At 46.1% G+C, this 19012-nt stretch overlaps 1 protein-coding gene across 1 annotated transcript; it reads right to left on the reverse strand.

Moving 5' to 3' along the window:
- Positions 1 to 993: 993 nt before the first annotated feature.
- LOC307178431 (uncharacterized protein C16orf78) lies at positions 994 to 18274 on the reverse strand (the record flags this gene model as incomplete). Its single annotated transcript, XM_079906626.1, is given in 7 exon segments — positions 994 to 1141; positions 3495 to 3747; positions 13585 to 13593; positions 13596 to 13719; positions 14165 to 14540; positions 17172 to 17194; positions 18125 to 18274. Coding segments are annotated over 7 exon segments (1083 nt in total).
- Positions 18275 to 19012: the final 738 nt, after the last annotated feature.

Here is a 19012-nt window from a genome sequence, read left to right on the forward strand (position 1 = left end):
AGGCCCAGTTTTAAGGACCCCTCCTGGGGAAGCCGGGGCTGGGAAATCTGCTCCTTGTTCACCGTAGAAACTAGGGAAACAGCTCACACGTTTATCGAGCTCTTGTGTGTCAAAGTCTGTGCTTCATGCTTCACATGGAAGCTCTCGTTTCCTCTTCTCAGCATCCCTGCTCAGCAGGTTCCATCATTAGCCCCGTTTTACAGATGAGGAAACAAAGGCACAGAGAAGGGTGGTAACTCGCCAAAAGTCACACAGCTAGTAAGTGGGGCAGTTGGGATTTGAACTTACTTGAATGCTTACAGGGACCTCCATTGGCCGTTGCTGCATGAGAGGAAGGCAGCATCTCCAAACCGTCGGGCAGGATTTGCCGGGAGCTCCGTCAGGCAAGAACGGGAGACTACGGTGAGGACACTCTTCCCATCCCAGCCCTGCCGCTTCTCGCCTGTGTGACTCTGAGCCAGTTCCTTGCCCTCTGTGACTTCTCTGAGTAATCCTTGTTTACCTGGGTTGACAGAATCCTCTCCCTCCTGCTCTCCCGATCAGCTTCCCACCCTACACACATGAGGGCCAGCTCCCCGCAGAGCTGTGTCCGCCACAGGAGGTAGTGGGGATGGCTGGGCAAGGCCTGGGGTGTATGTGTCCGCAGCAGCCCCTCAGTACTTTGTCCCTCCTGAAATCCCTCTGGAGGCTCTGGGCTCCCATGTCTCACTTCTTCTAAGACTTCCTTGCTAAGAAGGCTTTTCCAAGGAGTGTTCTTTGTGGGGTGGGGAGGAAACCTATAGTTTCTCCTGCGTTGGTTCTGACTTGGATGACGAGGACAAAACACTACGTCAGTGCAATGATCCAAGCAGTCTAACCTTGTTTCCTGATCGCTACTGTCGAAAGGGGACGCCCCAGGTCTGAAGAGCCAGGTGTGGTGTGCCAGAGGGTGGCGTCTGATGGCCGAGGGTCCAACAGCGGAGGGGGCTTGAGGTGGCCGGGGAGAGGAGCTGTTTAGAGGGCTACACTGATGTTTTGGTTGAACACCTTTTCAGCATCTCTCTCTTCTTCGACCACATCGGGGTGGATGTCCACGTTCATTCCTGCATCCTTGCACAGCTTGAGCAAAGTTCGAATATTGTTCTTGGACAACCTCACGTATCTGTGCGAGACAAGGCCAAAGAGGTCAGCTGAGGGTGGAATCACTGCAGGCGCAAACTTCACTGAAAAGAGCTCAGAGTTAAAGAGCGACAGTGTGGGACCTCTGTAAGGGACTGGCCCTCCAGACATTTCTGGAGCTGACAGAGGTCTCATAAAAGACTGGGACACCCCACAGACTTGGTGGGTGTTTTTATTGGTATAACTCTTTTGGAAATCAATTTGGCAACATATATGCCAAGCACCTCCTGCCCCACCCCCCAAAAAACCAGGTTTATTATTTTTGACTCAGTAATTCCACTCAGGTCCTCAACTTATCCCAAGAAGAGAATTCAATGGAAGGAAAAGCTACATAAACAAAAGTGTTTATTTTGGGGTTATCAACAATAGGAAAATAGGAAATTCCATCAACAGAGGAATGGTCAAGCAAAAAATGGAATATCCATTTCAAGGACTCTTCTGCTAGTGTTAAAATGTCGTTATTGCCAAATGGGGAGAAAACACCAGGATGCAAATTGCTAGGTGTTTTCTCTCATCATTGCCATGTGTGTATAATCTGAGTGAGGCCAAGGACTGGGGGAAATCCAGGACAGTGGAAATAAAGGCTGAGAAAACTGTAGGAATAGAGGTGAGTATTTTTAATAGTATTCAAACAATTACAATTTTCAATTAAAAAATTAAAATTAAAACACTGATTTAAAATATTAGCTAAAGCCCCACCGTTCTGACTTGTACTGAAGAATAGGACTGATGCCATCTATGTGATTTAGACAGTACCTCTGCCATTATATCCCTTATTCCACCATCAACTTTGACCTTGCTCCCAGCTTTAGTATAAGGAGGGAGGCCCCCGATTCAGGCTGCATTCCGGTTGGTTAATTTGCTACAGATGGTGGGGGAGGAGCTGCATATTGATGGAACCTGGCTTCTCTATCCATTGGGAATGGTCTCCCTACTCTTTCCTTTTTTTCTTCTTTCTTTTTTTTTTTTGGCCATACCTGTGGCCCGCAGGATCTTAGTTCCCCAGCCAGGGGTTGAACCCAGGCCCTTGGCAGCGGAAGCCTGAAATCCTAACCAGTAGGCCACCAGGGAACTTCCCTTCTCTTTGAAGATCTGCCCAGAGCTTCCCTGTTCTTACAGGCAGCTCAGACCTCACTCACCAGCCCCTATACCTGTACTACCTTTCCCCGACACGGCTCAGGTCAGCCCCACCCTGCCCTGACCAGCCCAGCCCCAGGGGACAATTTCACACATATCTAGCTGTGGACGCTCACTATGATGGCAAAGGACAATTTCATCCTTTTCTTGGGTGTTTTTCTAATGGCTTGTTAATTGCCATCTCTCCAAATATGCTCTCCCCCTACCCTGTCCAAGTCTCTTTTGTCCCCACCATGGAGCCCAGGTAGGCTGTCTTTGGCCAGAGTCAATTAAAACCACTTGATCAATTTGAAACCCATAGCCAAAGTCATCCAGCTGTGGAGGTGGCATGAGCCAGAACCCCCTCTAGTGGAGGAGACTGCCTGTCCATCTTTCAGCCAGTTAGCCAGCCAGCAGAGCAAGACTGTGTGATGGGGCCCTCGGACGCCAGGCATCTGAGGCCGTCTGAAACCTACAGGCGAGTTCACTACTGTGAACTCTACAAGGCTGACCACCTTAGTCTCTTGTCCTATTTCCTCCTTTGCCAGTTTCTGAGTGTTGTCAGTTACATCCTTACAGTAAAGGATAACATTGGGCTGGGGAGGGATGCTTGGATTTGGGGGCAGAAACCAAGCTGTTTGGTGTTGCTGAAAGCCAGTGGGTCTTGATAAGTATGACAAAGAACAAGCAAGAAGTGAGACCCCTTGGTAAGAGCAGTAAATACCAAATGGTTTCATACTTTGTTCATGGTCCCTTTGGAGTCTAAAACCCCAAACGTACAGCAGGTAACCCTGGGAATGGCGGCTACAGTCACCAGCAATTCAACACCATTAGTGTAAAGGAACTTGGGGGAGTTTCCTGTTAAAAACAAGGCCACAAACAACTCATTCTTTCCTTTGTGAATAATATTCATGGCTTCTTTTGTGAAACAAAGAGAAATTTTAGAAAGGTTGTGTATGTGTCCAAAGGCGTGGCGTCAAAATGGCAGCATCTAAATGTCGTGTCCATTCAGGAGACGGTCCTCTAGCGAGTGAGGCTGCTCAGAAACCCAACAGCTTCAGCCCTGGAGCAGCCCTCTGGGACTCGAAGACAGAGCCCGGACATGCTGCAGCCACCCTCCCTTGCTCTGGGCTCAGCCCAGGTGCATGAACCACAGACAGTCGTGAGCAAAGCCTGGTCTTGCAGAATGTGCCCAGCCCCACCTGCACAGGGCTGCTCACCGGCAGCTCAGCACCTCCTCCGGCTTCAGCATCCTCACCAGCTCCATCTTGGGCTCGCTGCCCTTCTCCATGAGGCTCTTCAGCTTACGCTCGTAGGAGGCATCGGGCGTCTTGCCAACCCAATCTCGCAAGAGGGTTGACTTCCGTGGGACAAAGATAGCATCCTGTAACATGGGTTCTATGATGCTTTGTTGATGGTATGGCATTGAGAGCTGAGTGGACTCTTGGGTGATTTCATCCTTGATGTCTAAGTCTGAAATTGGACAGATGTCACCAGGGAGTTAGATCCTGGTAGGGGTGAGCAGTAGGGTGGACAGGAAGGGGATGAGACCTGGAAGGCTGCAAGGGCTTCAAACATTAGAGATATGAGGTCTTTTCAAGGCTTTGGCAGGGTCTCCTTCTTAGCATTTGTTTAATCCCCATTCATCTTTTTCTCCCTCCTTTCCCCTCATCTCACAACTCATTCCCTTTCTCTCCTTTCATTCACTTCCTTCTCTCAATCTTCTCTCCCTCCCCAGAGAAAATTCACCTAAAGTGAACGTTAGCCTAAAGGGGGGTTAGGGGAAGGTATCAGAGGAGATCAACTTTGAGCTGGATTTTTAAAGGACAGGTAGTTTATCAGATGAAAAAGGGAGGAACAGCATGGGTGGACAGGAGGAACAGCGTGCACAAAGACACACATATATGAAATGAAGTAGTGAGGGTCTGATGTTACCCAAATATGGGGTTTGTACTGAGGGAAATACTGTTGGGACTAGAGCTTGGAGACCTTAATTATTTTCTTGTTAAACATACTCCTCTGTATTTTACAGATTTTTACTTGTGCGAGTGGAATATTTTCTTTTCATTTCTATTTCTAATTGGTGTGACTAGTATAGAGAAAACACTACTGTTTAAATTATTTTTTTTCTGGTATACCAACAACCATACCAGATTTTATTATTATTATTTTTTTTTTTTTTTGCTGTACATGGGCCTCTCACTGTTGTGACCTCTCCTGTTGCGGAGCACAGGCTCCGGACGCGCAGGCTCAGCGGCCATGGCTCACGGGCCTAGCCGCTCTGCGGCATGTGGGATCTTCCTGGACCGGGGCACAAACCCGTGTCCCCTGCATCGGCAGGTGGATTCTCAACCACTGCGCCACCAGGGAAGCCCAGATTTTATTATTTTTTGACTAGAATTTCTTGAGTTTTGTAGAAAGGCAATCATATCAGGAGAAAAATGAAAATATATCCCTCCTAATATTTATAAAAATTATGTACTCTTCTTGACATGTTGCATTTGACAGACCCTCCAAAACAATGTCAATAATGATGATAGCAGTCATGCCTCATTTTGTTCCTGATTTTAATTAAAGTGATCCAGCATTTCATCATTTAGAATATTTGCCACTATTTTTGGAATATGTTTTATAATATTTAGCAGCTTTGCTCTTGGTTTACATATTTTTATTAGTAATAATTGCTTGATTCTATTTTTTGCTTTTCTATCATCTACTGATCATATGGTTTTCCTTTAATTTCTTGATGTAATAAATTCTGTTATTAGATAGCTTGATGTTGATTAACCGAACCATTCGTAACCTGCTATAATAAATCCCACCTGGTCACGGTTTATTATTCATTTCATATGTGGATATATTTGCTATATTTTCATACATTAAGTCTATTTGCTAAAATTTTTAAAATCATTTAAAAATCATCTATTATTGTGAGATTGGCCTGCTTTTTTGCCTAATCTTTTAAGTTTAAGGTTATGATGGCTTGTCAAATTAATGCACAAATGTCTGTATTTTATATGACCTGCAATAGTTGAAGTGACATTGGGATTATTTGCTTTTTAAATGTTAGGTAGAACTTGGTGTGAAATCATTTGTCCTGGTGCCTTTTGTAGTGGGAAAATGTCTACCATCTTTCAATTTTTACCTCAGAAATTGCTCTATTCAACTTTTCTACTCTTTACTATGTCCATTTTGATAACTTATAGTCTGATAGGAAATTATTCATTTATGCTGGATCTTCAAATGTATTGTGTAGATGTGTATATAGTATTCTATTATAATTCATTCAATGTATTTCTTGTCTTTGCTTATGCATCCCTTTCTCATATAAAATCTTGTATATTTTTGACTCTTCTTTTGACAAGGCTCATGATAACTTCATACTGTTTGTCACTTGGTTTTTGAAAAAGCTAGCTTTGGATTTATCCTTTTAACTACTTTTAATCTTGTATTTCATTAATCTTAGCTGGTATTTAATGTATTAATTCTCTCTTTTTCATATTATTTCTTCTATATCATTAAATTAATAAAAGTGTTAATTTTTTTGTTTTATACAGACAAGAACGACTACTTTTAGTTTTTGCTGTAAATTTTCTTCTGGGCATAGATTTCGCCTTCATCCCATGGATTTTGGTATGAAACAGACTTATTTTCAATAGTTTTTTTCTTTGAAATAATGGTATTTTAAGAGTGTTTCTTAATTTCTGTTGAGATTATCTTTTAATTTTAATTCTAATTATTGCTTTAGGATACTGTAGGTGGCCCTAAAGTCTTTACTATTGTGAATGTTAATGTTTTCTTTTGATGAATATGCAGATGATTTTTAGAAATATTCTTTGGCCACAGAAAAATGTGTGTTCTCTGTTCAACTATAAAGGTATGGTTTGTTAATTACATTGTTAGATTCTTCTAGGCACTTACTGCAATTGCCTCTTTGATCTGTCTATTGGGTTCTGAAAGAGGTATTTTGCAGTCTCCTACTATAACTTTATTTTTGTCAGATTCTCTTTGCATTTCTAAATGTTTATCTATTTAACTACTATTTTTTTGTTGTGTGTAGGTTTATTGTTATTATTTGTTCTCTTTAACATTTTAAAATATCCCTCTTTTACCCTGTTGTTTCTTTTGGCCTTAAATCCACCTCATATGTTTGCATTTCTTGTTATCTCTTTGCCTATCTTTTTTTCATTCTTTCTATATCGCGTGATTTTAAGTGTGTCTCTAGATTTTGATTTTTAAACCAATTATTTCCTAATTTGGTGCCTCTGCCCTCTTCTAGGGCATTTTCTATAGATGAATGGATAAATGGCTGAGAAAGTCCCTGAATATTTCTGAATTTGCAAATATCATTCATTCACCCCGACGGTAACTTATATACGGGCTGAGGATAGGATTATGAGGTTATAAGTCTTTGCTCTCAGTAGTCTATAGGTGTTCATTTCACTTCTAGATTGATGTTAATTTGACTCTTTTTCCTTTGTAAGTAAGTTGTTCTTCCTGTAAGCTTGCAAGATTTCATAAATAAAATTCAGGAATTTTACCAGGATATGTCTGGGGGAGTCTAGACCTTCTACAATTACATAAATGGAGGGACAGTGGCCTGGAGAGAAGCTTTGACTTGCCCCAGGTCTCATAATGAGTCAGTGGCTGAACTGGAATCTTTATGTCCAGCATGGCTCTCTAAACTGACAGCTGGCCCCTAATAGAGTGATAGGGTCAGGTGGTGTTAGCAGTCTGTGCATGGTGGAAATTGGTCCTATGTTCCAGGAGAATCCTGAGCTACACATCTTCATTGACACAAATTGAAATCCCTTGGAGAAAGGGCCATAGCCTTTCCTGAGACATCTGATCCTCTTCTGGGTCAAGGTAGGTCTCACGTAGGAAAGAAGAGTAGTAATAGAAAGGGTAATGATAATTTTACATATTAGCTAACACTTATTGCATAACTTATGTGCCAGGCAGTGTTCTAAAGCCTTTCTAGGGAGGGGGGCAACTACAGTCTCACAACCATGTCACATCCATTGAACAAATGGGAAAGTGGAGGATTGGAGAGATTAAGTCATGTGCCCAAGATGCCATAGACAGTGGCGGATCCAGGAAAATGTGAACCCAGGTTGTCAGTGCCTTTTTCTGGGAGCCTGTCCTGGCTACCCTCTTGGACAAAATGTCCCATGTTCCTGAGTCCATGGCTGAACAGATACGTTAAGATTTCTGGTGAGCTATGTTTGGGACTCCAGGGACTACTCTGTATTCATAGAGACAGAGTTGGTAACTGCCCTCCAACTCTCTGCATTAGGAATGCACCCTTGCCTGGCATGGATAGAATGTTCTGAGCATAGTGGGCAAGGAGAGAAAGCCAAATGAGTTCCATTTTCTTAGTCTAGATGCTCAGACTTTGTCAAGGTTTACTTTGGAAATGTGTTCTCAATGTTTTCCCAGCATCTTTTAGTGGCCCTTAGCCAGAGTCACCTTTTAAAAATTCAAATCTAACTTGGTAGCTTACTTCCTAAAATTTTTCAATGGCTTGTCATTGCACTCAATCAGGTTTGTGCTTTGGAAAAGCCAATGTGAGACTTCTGCTTTCAGCCAAGATAGGGTAACAGGGACTGGATTTATCCTTCCATCTTAAGCAGCTATAAAGTGGGGCCTGATACATGAAACAGGCTTTTCCAGACATTGGACAACAGGTAATTCAGGGCAGTGGCCCTTGAGAAAGGGAAGAGGTGAGTCCCATGGGAGCCCCAGCTGAGAGCTGGGAGATGCTTCCAGGTTGCAGCACAGGGAGGGGAAAACCTAGATAGTATCTAGCAGTTTCCCTGAGTTGGGGAGAGAGAATAGACAATTGAAATGGGCCAAGGAAGCTAGAATTCGCAGGGCAGAGTAACAGGAGAAAACTGCATGGAGAGCTGCAGAGATCTGCAGAAGCTTCTCTCAGCTGAATACTAGTTATGCAGGAGAGGAAACTACATAGATAGAACTGGTAGACAAGAACACTAAAATAGCTATTATAACTGTATAGATCTGTATGTTCAACAAAGCTTGAGCATGCTAAGGCAAGACACAGAAGGTTGAAAATGACCCAAATTGAAATTCTAGACATGAAAACTACAATGTCTAGTATGAAAAATACATTGGGTGGGATTAATAGCAGAGTAGGTATGGTAGAAGGAAAAATCAGTGAATTTGAAGACACAGCGACAGACACTATACAAAATGAAACACAGAGAGAAAAGACTGGGGAAAAACCCTACTGAGTTGCAGAACTTCAAATATGTGTAATTGTGGTGCCTGAAGGAGAGGAGGAGAGTGGAGGAGTGAAAATATATTTGAAGAAATAATGGTCCAAAATTTTCTAAATATGATGGAAACTATAAACCAAGAATCTCAACAAACCCCAGACACAAACACAAGAAACATGAAGCAAATGACCTCAAGACACATCATAATCAAGATGCTTGAAAACTTCCAAAGAAGTCAGAGGAAAAAGATACGTTACAGGGAACACATAAAGAAAGATGACAGCCAACTTCTCACTGGTGACAATGCAAGCTAGAAGGCAGAGCACAACTTTAAAGCATTGAAGAAAAAAGCTTGTCAGTCTAGAATTCTACACTCAGCAAAAGTACCTTTCAGAAACAAAAGTGAAATAAAGACCTTTTCAGATATATAAAAGCTGAATTTGTCACCAACAAGCCCACACCATAAGAATTGTTGAAGGAAGACCTTTAGGCAGAAGGAAATGACTCCAGGCAGAAAGCTGGACCTGTGTAAAGCAATGAAGAGCACTAGAGATGTTAACTATGGATAAACACTGAAGTCCTTCTAAAAGATATTTGCTTAAAGCAAGAGTAATAACAGTGTATTGTGGGGTTTATAATAACTTATGGAGAAATGCAATGAATGGCAACAATAGCCTGAGGGTTGGGAGAGGAGAAATGGAAGTATACTCTTGTAAGTTCCTTATGTTCTACGTGAGTGATACAGACTATGAGGTGAAAGAAGGCTGTGATATGTCAAAGATGAATCCTGTCAGCCCTAAAGCAACTACTAAGATAGCACAACAAAGTTATAGTTCACAAGCCAACAAAGAAGATAAAATGGAATCACAAAAACTACTCAGCCCAAAAGAAGGCAGAAAAACAGGACGGGGAGGGCAAAGAATAGATGGAATAAATTAGAAACAAATACCAACATGGTAGGTTTAAACGCAACCATATCAATGATTACATTCAGTGTAAATGGTCTAAATATCCCAATGGGAAGATTGAAATTGTCAGACTGGATTGAAAGTAATGCAAGGCCCAATCACCTGCTGCCTCTAAGAAACTCCCTTTAAATATAAAGACCCAAATAAATCAGAAAGGCCAGTTTGGTAGCCATAGAGGAGGAAAGCTATTGGAGGTTCTTAGGGTCGGGGTTCAACTTAAATAATAGTAGTTAAAGTGGAGAGGAAGCGAAAGACATGAAAGGTATGGAGGAGGTACAATCTCCAGGACCCAGTAGCGGGTCATAAAGGGTCGTGGAGGGAGACAACTTCTGACTTGGGTCACTGTGCTGGGCCAGTGCTAGCCCGTGCGATGGCCCCTGTGAAGGCGAGGCATGGGGGTTTGCGGAGCCTGAGGGGCAGCCAAGCTAACACTGGGAGCAGGCATGCAGATGGAACTCAGGAGAAAAGGCTGTCTGGAGATTTGAATTTGGAATTCACTAGACAGTGGTTAAAGCCACTCCTTTGGATAGAATCAGCCAGGAAACTTGTATAATGGGATGAGAATGGCAGTACTGATCAGTGGGGAATTCAGAGGGGAAATTTAGGTCTGGGAAGGGGGAAAGAAGGGAAGGTTGGTTAGTAGCAAGTTAGAAATATACGAGGTTAATAAATTTAAGTGGAGATTATGTGCGGGTCAGAGAAGCCTTAATGGAATCAGATGAAGCAGGGGAAAGAAGCCCATCAAATGGGAATATTTTGCATCCTTTATTCACAGAAGTGAGGTGACCCAAGACTGCAGCTTCAGCTTAGCCATATGGATCTCTTTTTTTTTTTTTTTTTTTTTTTTTTTTTGCGGTACGCGGGCCTCTCACTGTTGTGGCTTCTCTCGTTGCGGAGCACAGGCTCTGGACGCGCAGGCTCAGCGGCCATGGCCCACAGGCCCAGCCGCTCCACGGCATGTGGGATCTTCCCGGACAGGGGCATGAACCGGGACCCCTGCATCGGCAGGCGGACTCTCAACCACTGCGCCACCAGGGAAGCCCCCATATGGATCTCTTGCTGCCTTGCGTCTGGGTTGGGCTGACCTAGAGGCTGTATTGGGAGGGGGGCAAGGAGTCAACATGTATGGTGAGGCCTCAGAGGGGACCAGGACAGGGTGGTGAAAGAGGAAAGAAAGTAGAAGAAAGCGTGCTCAGGGAACTCAAGGGGGGAGAGGCAATGGAGGAGAAGGGAGTGGCAGAGGCTGTGGCATCCTGAATGTGCCACATGGTAATCAGTGGAGGGCCAGGGGCATTTCAGCAGTTTAAAGGGAGTGAGTGGGAGTTTTTGTGAAAATTAGGTGAGGTGACAAAGGCGAAACAGTCTGCTCTGAAAAGCAAAAGTATTCCACACGGGTGTTGTCACCGTTGTTCCTATTAGCTTCGGTGCTCTGGAGCCAGGGACAGTTAATATCATTCGTTCAGAGTGCTCACAGTGTTTTGCAGATCCTGATTTTGTGGCCATCACAACACTGGAAACACAGAAGAGCAGGAGTGGTTGTGATTGCACAGGCTGAGCTGTCACATTCCAGTCCCGAAGGTGGTGGGGAATGTTCGATGGTCATGCCCACCAGGTCACACAGAACCATGACGTGGAGAGCGGAAACAGCTTACTCTTCCGACAGGGAACTTGGGACACACAGGGGATCTGGTTCTTGAAAATGACGCTAATGATCTGCGTGCGGAGTGGGGCTGAGGGAGGTTAGAAACAGATGTTCTGGTCTAGAGTACTTTTCCTTGATCTACACTTATCCCCTCTTAGACTCCTGCTTTAGCCCTTAACTGCCTCTACACCCTTCCTAGAGGCTGCACTCCCAAACCAGATCCTGCTCACTCATTTCAGGCTTCCTGACAGCCTTCACAGTAAGTTCCCCTTGCTGTGCCCAGGCTCAACCCTGACTCAGTCCTGGGTGCCACACCTGGATGCGCAGGTGGTTCCTGGATGTCTCTGAACAGCTGCTGCACTTGAGGGGCGTGAGTACCTGCTGACCCCCAGTGGCCATTGGTTGTATTACATTAGGAGAGGGAAGACTGCTCTCCAGCAGGGTGGTTTTGTGCGAGACAGGGCTGGGCAGAGGCAGGGGGAACTGCAGAAGACCAAATAGCTGGCGAGTCAGCCTGCCATGCTGGCATCCTTGTTCAGTGAAATGAAAAAAATGAATCGACTTGCATGAGAGTTTCTCTTAGGGAAGGAACTGCCTTTGTTTAGGAAAATATCTTGATAGATTACATTGAGTGTGGAATGAGACAGTGAAACAAAGGAAACAAGGTGATTTCTTGATGTAAGTAGCCAATGGGAATGTGCGGGGCAAGGAAGGCAGAGGATGGAATGGAGGGGAGAGGAAAGAGGGAAGAGGGAGAGCTGGGCAGAACCAGGACTAGAGTGAGACAAACGAGGTACCCAGGGGACAAAATTTAAGGAGGTGCTTGCTCTCAGGCTCATGAAAGTGCAGGGTTGGCACCTGAGAGAGGGCACCTCCTTAAATCTTGTGACTTGGGTGCTTGGGGTTGAGGAAAACATCTGGAGGCCACCCCTGCAGGAAATGTAGCCAGAGAAATCTCCTGGTGGCAGGGGACAAGGACTTTGAAGAACAAGAGGGGATTGTAATCAACTTCTAATACGTTTGCTGTGAAGTCTGTGATGTAATTATTTCCCTTTGCTGCCCGGAACCTTCAGTAAAGTCTGCTTATACATGAAGGCTTCATGTGAAAGGTTTGGGGAGAAGTGAAGGAAATGTGTTCTGTGTTTGGGTTGGCAGAGAGCAGGAAGCAGAGAACAGCCGCTGGAAGAGAGACCTACAGATACTCAGGGTCCCAGCAGGACCAGGACACTGAGAGTGACGGGAAACTTGGGGAAGGTGTGGGGCTTCCCATAGGACATAAGTCAATCTCTTTCTACTTTTTAAATAAACTTTTTACTTTGGAGTACTTTAAGATTTACAGAAGAGTTGCAAAGATGGTACAGAGAGTTCCTATACACCCTTCACTCAGTTTCCCCTAATGTTAACATCTTACATAAGCAGGGAACAAGCAATTAACATGGGCACATTACAGAGCTTTTCTGGGTCTCACCAGTTTTTCCACTGAAGAGTTATTTTAGGATTCAGTCCAGGATCCTGCCTTGAATTTAGAGCCAATCATATTTAATTCTGACTGGCAAGTAACTACAGTTTGGTTACAATGACTTTTTCAATGAAAAAGAAAAAAAGAGCTTTTCTTGGGCACAATGGGGGAAGTTTGTACAGGAGAACGAGCCCTTGCTTGAAGGCTGTTGCCCCTCTTTCTTTGGGCTAATTGGAATCCCTTCCAGATTTCTTTTTTACTATACGCCTCCATCCCAAGGGGGCAGGCACAATAAATGCATCTGTTTTTCCAACACAGCCCACCAGAGGATGTTAGCAAAATGTTTACTTAGAAATAACCATTTGCTAACATTTATTGAGCACCTACTCTGTATCAGGCTAAGTATGTTCCGTGCCTCAACCCACAACTATACTGTGAGGCAGGTCATGTTATGTTTCATTTTATGGATGTGAAAACTAGACCCCAGAGTTGGAGTGGCTTGGGACTATATAACATCTCATATACAATTGTTATCTATTGGTGGGGCTGGGATTTGAACTCAGGCAATCTTGGCAATCGGTATCTGGCATAACCCAAGCCCACCTCTTCTTGGATGCAAGCATCACCTGGCAGATTTCAAGCCAGCAGGTGTGGTACCTTCTGTAGCACCTTGACATTGTCACAGTATCTAAACTAATTAGATCATTTGGACATGAGGTTGATGTCACCAAAATGGCTTCAGGAACCTGGGGGACATTATACTGGCTTCCTGAGAAGAGAACACCCTGGTGCCAGCTGAGCCTTGACATCCGCTCGCCTCCTGTCCAGGTCACACCCCCTTGCGCTGTGATTCTCCAAACAGTCACGTGGGGCTCCTGCATCCACAGAGGTTGGGTTGACATGGATGGTGCTGCCCTAAGGATGCTGTGAGCTTTTGGTCCCTCTGATAGGAGGACAGTTCTGAGGACAGTTCTGGCATCCGGACCAAGGCGCTTCCCTTACCAGATTTCTAGGCGCATCCTTGGGGTAGTTGCCCGGGGTCATGCTGCTGAGGCGTTTTCCCTTTGCTTCCACTCCGTAGAGCCTTCGGTATAGGGCGGAGGCTTCCCCGTCCTTTCTGGAACTTTGCCCTGAGGCCTGGGAGGGGAGCTGGAGAGACATTACAGGCTAGAGAACAGGGATCTGGCTCCGCCTCCTTCATTCCTGAAAGGAACAAGTTCAAGGGCTTGCTGAAAGGCAGGCGAGGGGGCCTAAGGAGAGTCCTGCTCTGGGTGCTGGGACACTGGGACAGGGATGCACACTGGTGTCTGCTCACCAGCGCCTCCCTTCTGTCCCTATAGCTCAGAGGGAGGCCATGAGGGACCTTGGAAACCACAGCCTTCGCTGGCGGTCTCCTCTTTCCAGTGGCACTCCTGAGTGATTTAGGGGAGGGAGGTGGCACCCGGGAAGAGTGAACTCTACCACAGGGGTGCAAGTCTTCCCACCGGGGTGTGCAGAGTGTTGGGTGGGGGCTGGATGGGTGGAGGGGGCAGGTGATCCATTTGGGTGCTAGTGTGGGGCAGGAGTGAATTTTAGAGCTTTAAATTTTAAAAAAAGTAGCCGATCCCATGCAGGAGCAGAGTGGGTGCACCTCCTTCACGTGGAGACAGTGGTGGGGCTGTGTCACCTGCTTAGAGAATGCCACCTGGTGGTTCCCTCCCTGCTGTTTCTGGACATTTTTGGCTTTCTTTTCTTCATTCACAGGTGCTGCAGAGAGCGTCACCACCTTGGGTTTGTTCTTCTGAAAGAACAGGGAGAAAAACCCAGTGGCTGACCCACTGGCACAGACCAGCCCTGCACCCTGCAGAGTGGAAGGTGCCACCCAGCTTTTGCACCCACTCTGGCGCTCCCTTTCCCCCTCGCAGCCCCTCTGCCTCCTGACGCACCCGGTGTCCATATCACACCGCCCCCAGGATGGCCTTCCAACCCCAGGTCTGGCTGTCCCTGTGCACCTCAAAATCTATCACTATCGCCCTCCACGTGAGGGCCCCATGCCCCAGCCTGGTAGGTATTCCTTCTGGCCCTCAGATGGCCTCTCTCCCTGCCACTTCCCTACCGCGACCTCCAGTCTTCAAGCCCAGCCAGGGCTGCTCCCTCTGCCCAGAACCCCTCCTCTCCTTGCCCCACTCCCACCCCGTCTTGTCCTCCCAGAGCTGTGATCACAAGGCCTCCTGCCTTTCTATTTCCCTGGGTGTTCCTGTCTGCCTGCTGGGAAAGGAAGGTCAGGCACATGCACGTCCATTCAGAGCACGTGTGCTCGGCCCGAAAGCTGCCACCAGGAGCACCCAGGGAAAGAGTAAGGCTCATTAGGGAGCGGCAGGGCCCATCGGGGGAGGAGCCCACAGACGCACATCCAGGCCCATGTCTAAGGGGTGCGCCTGGGGTGCTGGAGCATCGTGGGGAAGCTGAATCATCTAGGTCTCCTCTTCGGGTGTGCCGTAGGGTGTCGGGGTCATGGGGTGACGGCTGGGACTGGTCTCCAGGGCTGACGGCCCGGCTTGCAATCCTGCTCTAGGGCTGAGTGTCTGAGCAACCTTGGGCAAGGGACGGCTCTCTCTGAGGACGGGGACCGATAGCAGAACCTACTGCATAGGGTCATAGTGGGAAATACATGAATCACTGCGCAGAAGTGTTAAGCCCTCCATGAATGTTAGCCACACTGGATGGGTGGAAGGAGGGTTTGGATAAGCCATCTGGATGTGTGGAGGGAAGCTGTCCAAGGTCCTGCTTGAGGCCATCAAAGGACGGGGTGCTACGCAACTTCGGGGTTTTGTTTGGAGCTTTGCCAGGGCTGATGCTGCAGGGTGATTAGAGAGAGATTAAGGCCGGCTCCCCCGCGTGTGACCCACCTCCCACCTTCTCCTCTCAACCCTCAGCCTCTCCTCAAGAGTCACCTGAGTAGCTACCAGCCCCCATTTTTGGAGGAAACTGAGTGGAATGGATGTGGTGATACCACAGACCCGAGGAAACTGCAATAGCCACGATTCAGTGGCCCCTGTGGCTGAGACTTTGAGACTTCAGGGGTCTTCATGGATGGCAAATGGATAACAAGGGGCACAGCCCTCTGGGTAGCTCCATAATCGTGCTGAAGTGGAGAAAAGCCTGGATTGCCAGGAGAAGGGAGAGGAGGCTGCGGACAGCACCCCTCCAACCGTCTTCACTAAAGGGTCCCCCGCCACCTGCCATACGAGACCTGCCACGGGAGCATCACCCTCTCTCTCAGGAGCGTCTTTCAAAATACAAATGTTTCTGGCGAGGGTAATGATGCTTGAAGATTTAACTGTATTTTCAGATTAAATTGTTCCCTCCCTGGGTCCAAACTTGTTTACAATAAAAGCCACATATAAGGTAAAGCTGTGAAAACATTATTAGAGTATAATCTTATGAGAAATATCATATGATATCGCCTATATGTGGAATCTAAAAAAATGGTACAAATGAACTTACTTTACAAAAACGAAGTAGGGTCACAGATGTAGAAAACAAGCTTATGGTTATCGGGGGGGAAGGGTGGGGGAGGGATAAATTGGAAGATTGGGATTGACATATACATGCTACTGTATATAAAATAGATTACTAATAGGAACCTGCTATATAGCACAGGGAACTCTAGTTAATACTCTGTAATGGCCAATATGGGAAAAGAATCTAAAAAAAAGAGTGGATATATGTATATGTATAACTGATTCACTTTGCTGTACTCCTGGAAATAATACAACATTGTAAATCAATTATACTCCAATAAAAATTTACAAAAAAGGAATATAATCTTAGTATGAAGAGATGGGATCAAACATATTCATCATAGAACTGATTTCTGCGAATGAGTTCTGAGAGGCCCAAAAATGGGGGGAAGGGGGAGGGTAGGTAAATCACTAACGCCTTAGAGTAAAATACGTTTGTCAGGTGTGTTTACGCGTATCTGATGGAACTGGCACTCCAGATCTCTCTGACTATAATTGACAAGTAAGCACATAACCAGAACAGGAGCTCCTCTGAAAGGCAGGGGCCACTGAACCGGGTGAAGCAGGAGAAGGGGAGGTGGTGATGGTGCGTGGGCCTGACAGCCCACGAGCTTGGAAACTGGAGAAATCTGAGGTTGAGCCCTGGCTCGGCCCCTCACTAGCTCTGTGAGCTCAAGCAAATGATTCCTCTTCATCTCAGCTTCTTATCCTTCAGCTGGTGGTAAGAACGGTGCCTACCTTGTAGCCTTGCTGGGAGCAGTTGACCAGACAACTCACTGCAGTAAGCACAGGGCCTGGCACACAGGAAACACTTAATAAAAGTTATCATTGTTCTTAGTAATGCCGTTTTCACCCATTTTTCTCTGGGAGCCAGGGCAGTGAAGATTAGGTGGCATCCTCTGCAGAGGAGACCACTTTCCAAGGACATGGCTTCATTTTGTGTAGACGATGGGCCCAGAGGGGAACTCTGGGGGAAACTGGGGCAAAATTGGTTGTCATAGTTCCTGGAGGAAGAGGAAAGGGTGGTGCCACAGACTGAATGTTTGTGTCCCCCTAAATTCCTGTGCTGAAATCCTAACTCCTTACGTGATGGTGTCAGGAGGTGGGGACTTCAGGAGGTTGTTATGTCATGAGGGTGGAGCCCTCATAAATGGGACTAGGGCCTTAAAAAAGGGCCCCAGAGAGCTCTCCTGACTCTTCCTCTTTATCAGGATATAGCAAGGAGGCAGCCGTCTATGAACCATGAAGCAGGTCTTCATCAGACACCAAATCTGCTGGCACCTTGATCTGTAAGAAAGAAATGTCTGTTGTTTCTAAACCACCTGGTCTATGGTATTTGGTTGTAGCAGCCCAAATGGACTAAGACAGGAGGTTACAACTAGTTCTAATGCAGGATAGAAAGGAAGAGGTATGTTAGCAGGAGTCCCAGTGGAGATAGTGGAGGTGGAGAATGCCCTCTGACCCTGGGACCATCATGTGGATATGGAAGTGCCTGGGGACAGTGGGAGGACCCATTCTGAGATCATCAAGACACTAGACGCTATTGCCTCTCAGCCCTTCTCCAACACTGACCAAGATGGCTTTAAGGTCTCCTCACCTCGACTAAACTAGGTAGGTTTCTTCCTGACTCTAGGACCTTGACCTCCCTTTTCCTAGAACAATTCCTTTAGACAATTTACACCTGTAAATTCTTTCTCTGCCCCTTTGAGATGTAAATCTTCTCCCAGCCTCTTGCCCAGCTTTATAATCCAGGAATGTTTTTCTCCAGAGCTTGGGAGCCATCCCTTTGAAATGCAATCATCAGGAAGGATAGCATTCCCACCTCCCAGTCTCTGTGGGAGGGTAGGAGCCTAACTACATAGGGATAATTAGCCCACAAGGGTGGCCTGATCACAGTGACAATCTCTCCCCATGTCCTCCGGTGCTTTTCTACTGGCTCACCCCAGTGCTGCAAACCCTCCCCTCACCCCATCACATCATGCAGTAGTAGTCTCGAATGAAGCCTTCCTTGCAGGTTTTCTTTGACAGTAAGTACACACCTGGAGAGCTCGCTTCTTCTTCCCCTGCCTCCGCTCCAGCCACTCCAACACCCGCGCGAGGTCTGACATCTGCCTCTCCTCGGCCATCCTCCACACATGCTTCCTCTCTGTGGGCAGGGAATCCTTCAGGTCCTCTGGTTGCTCTGTCATCATGGAGCCTTGGTCATGCCTTGGGCGGAAAGGTGGCACACTCTTGCTTTGTTGAACACTCTGCCTCTGGTTGCTGGCCTGGATGACTCAGATGGTAGGGTTTTGTCCCCTAGATGTGAACATAAATGTGAACATAAAGGGCAGCGTTAGGCCAGAGCCGGGATATTAACCTTCAAGGGTAGGCGATCCAGAGGGTGATTGTGAGGTCACTGTCAGGCTGTGCATGGGGGTCAGAGTGGAGCAAGACACTGGTTTCCCCTCATGGCCACTGTCCCTCTTTAGGCACTGTCCATCGCTTGGACTCTGCCACAGCCTCCTTTACGGGCTCTCCACCTCCATTTCTACAGAGATCTTATTAAAACAAAGCTCAGCTCACATACCTCCTCTTCTCCAAAACCTTCGATGACTCCTTGTAGCTTATAAAAAAAAAATCTAAAATTTTTTAGTCTGGTAGGCTTTCCACAATGTGCTCTAATTAGAATGAAGATTTGTATAGCCTTAATTAGTTTTATAGTCATTGAACAGATAGTTATCAGATGCCTACTATGTGCCAGACATGGTGCTGGAGATACAACACAAGACGAAAACATAGTCAGACCTTCTAAAACTTATGGACTAGTGGGAAAGACAAAACAGCAGTCAAATAATTACCCTGTGAACCCATGACAAATGAAGGTGAGTGCTCTGAAGGAAAGGAATATAATCCTAAGAACTAAACAAAACAAAAGAACTAGGCTT

This window comes from Stenella coeruleoalba (genome assembly GCF_951394435.1).
Source record: "Stenella coeruleoalba genome assembly, chromosome: 20".
In the NCBI taxonomy this organism is placed as follows: Eukaryota; Metazoa; Chordata; class Mammalia; order Artiodactyla; family Delphinidae; genus Stenella; species Stenella coeruleoalba.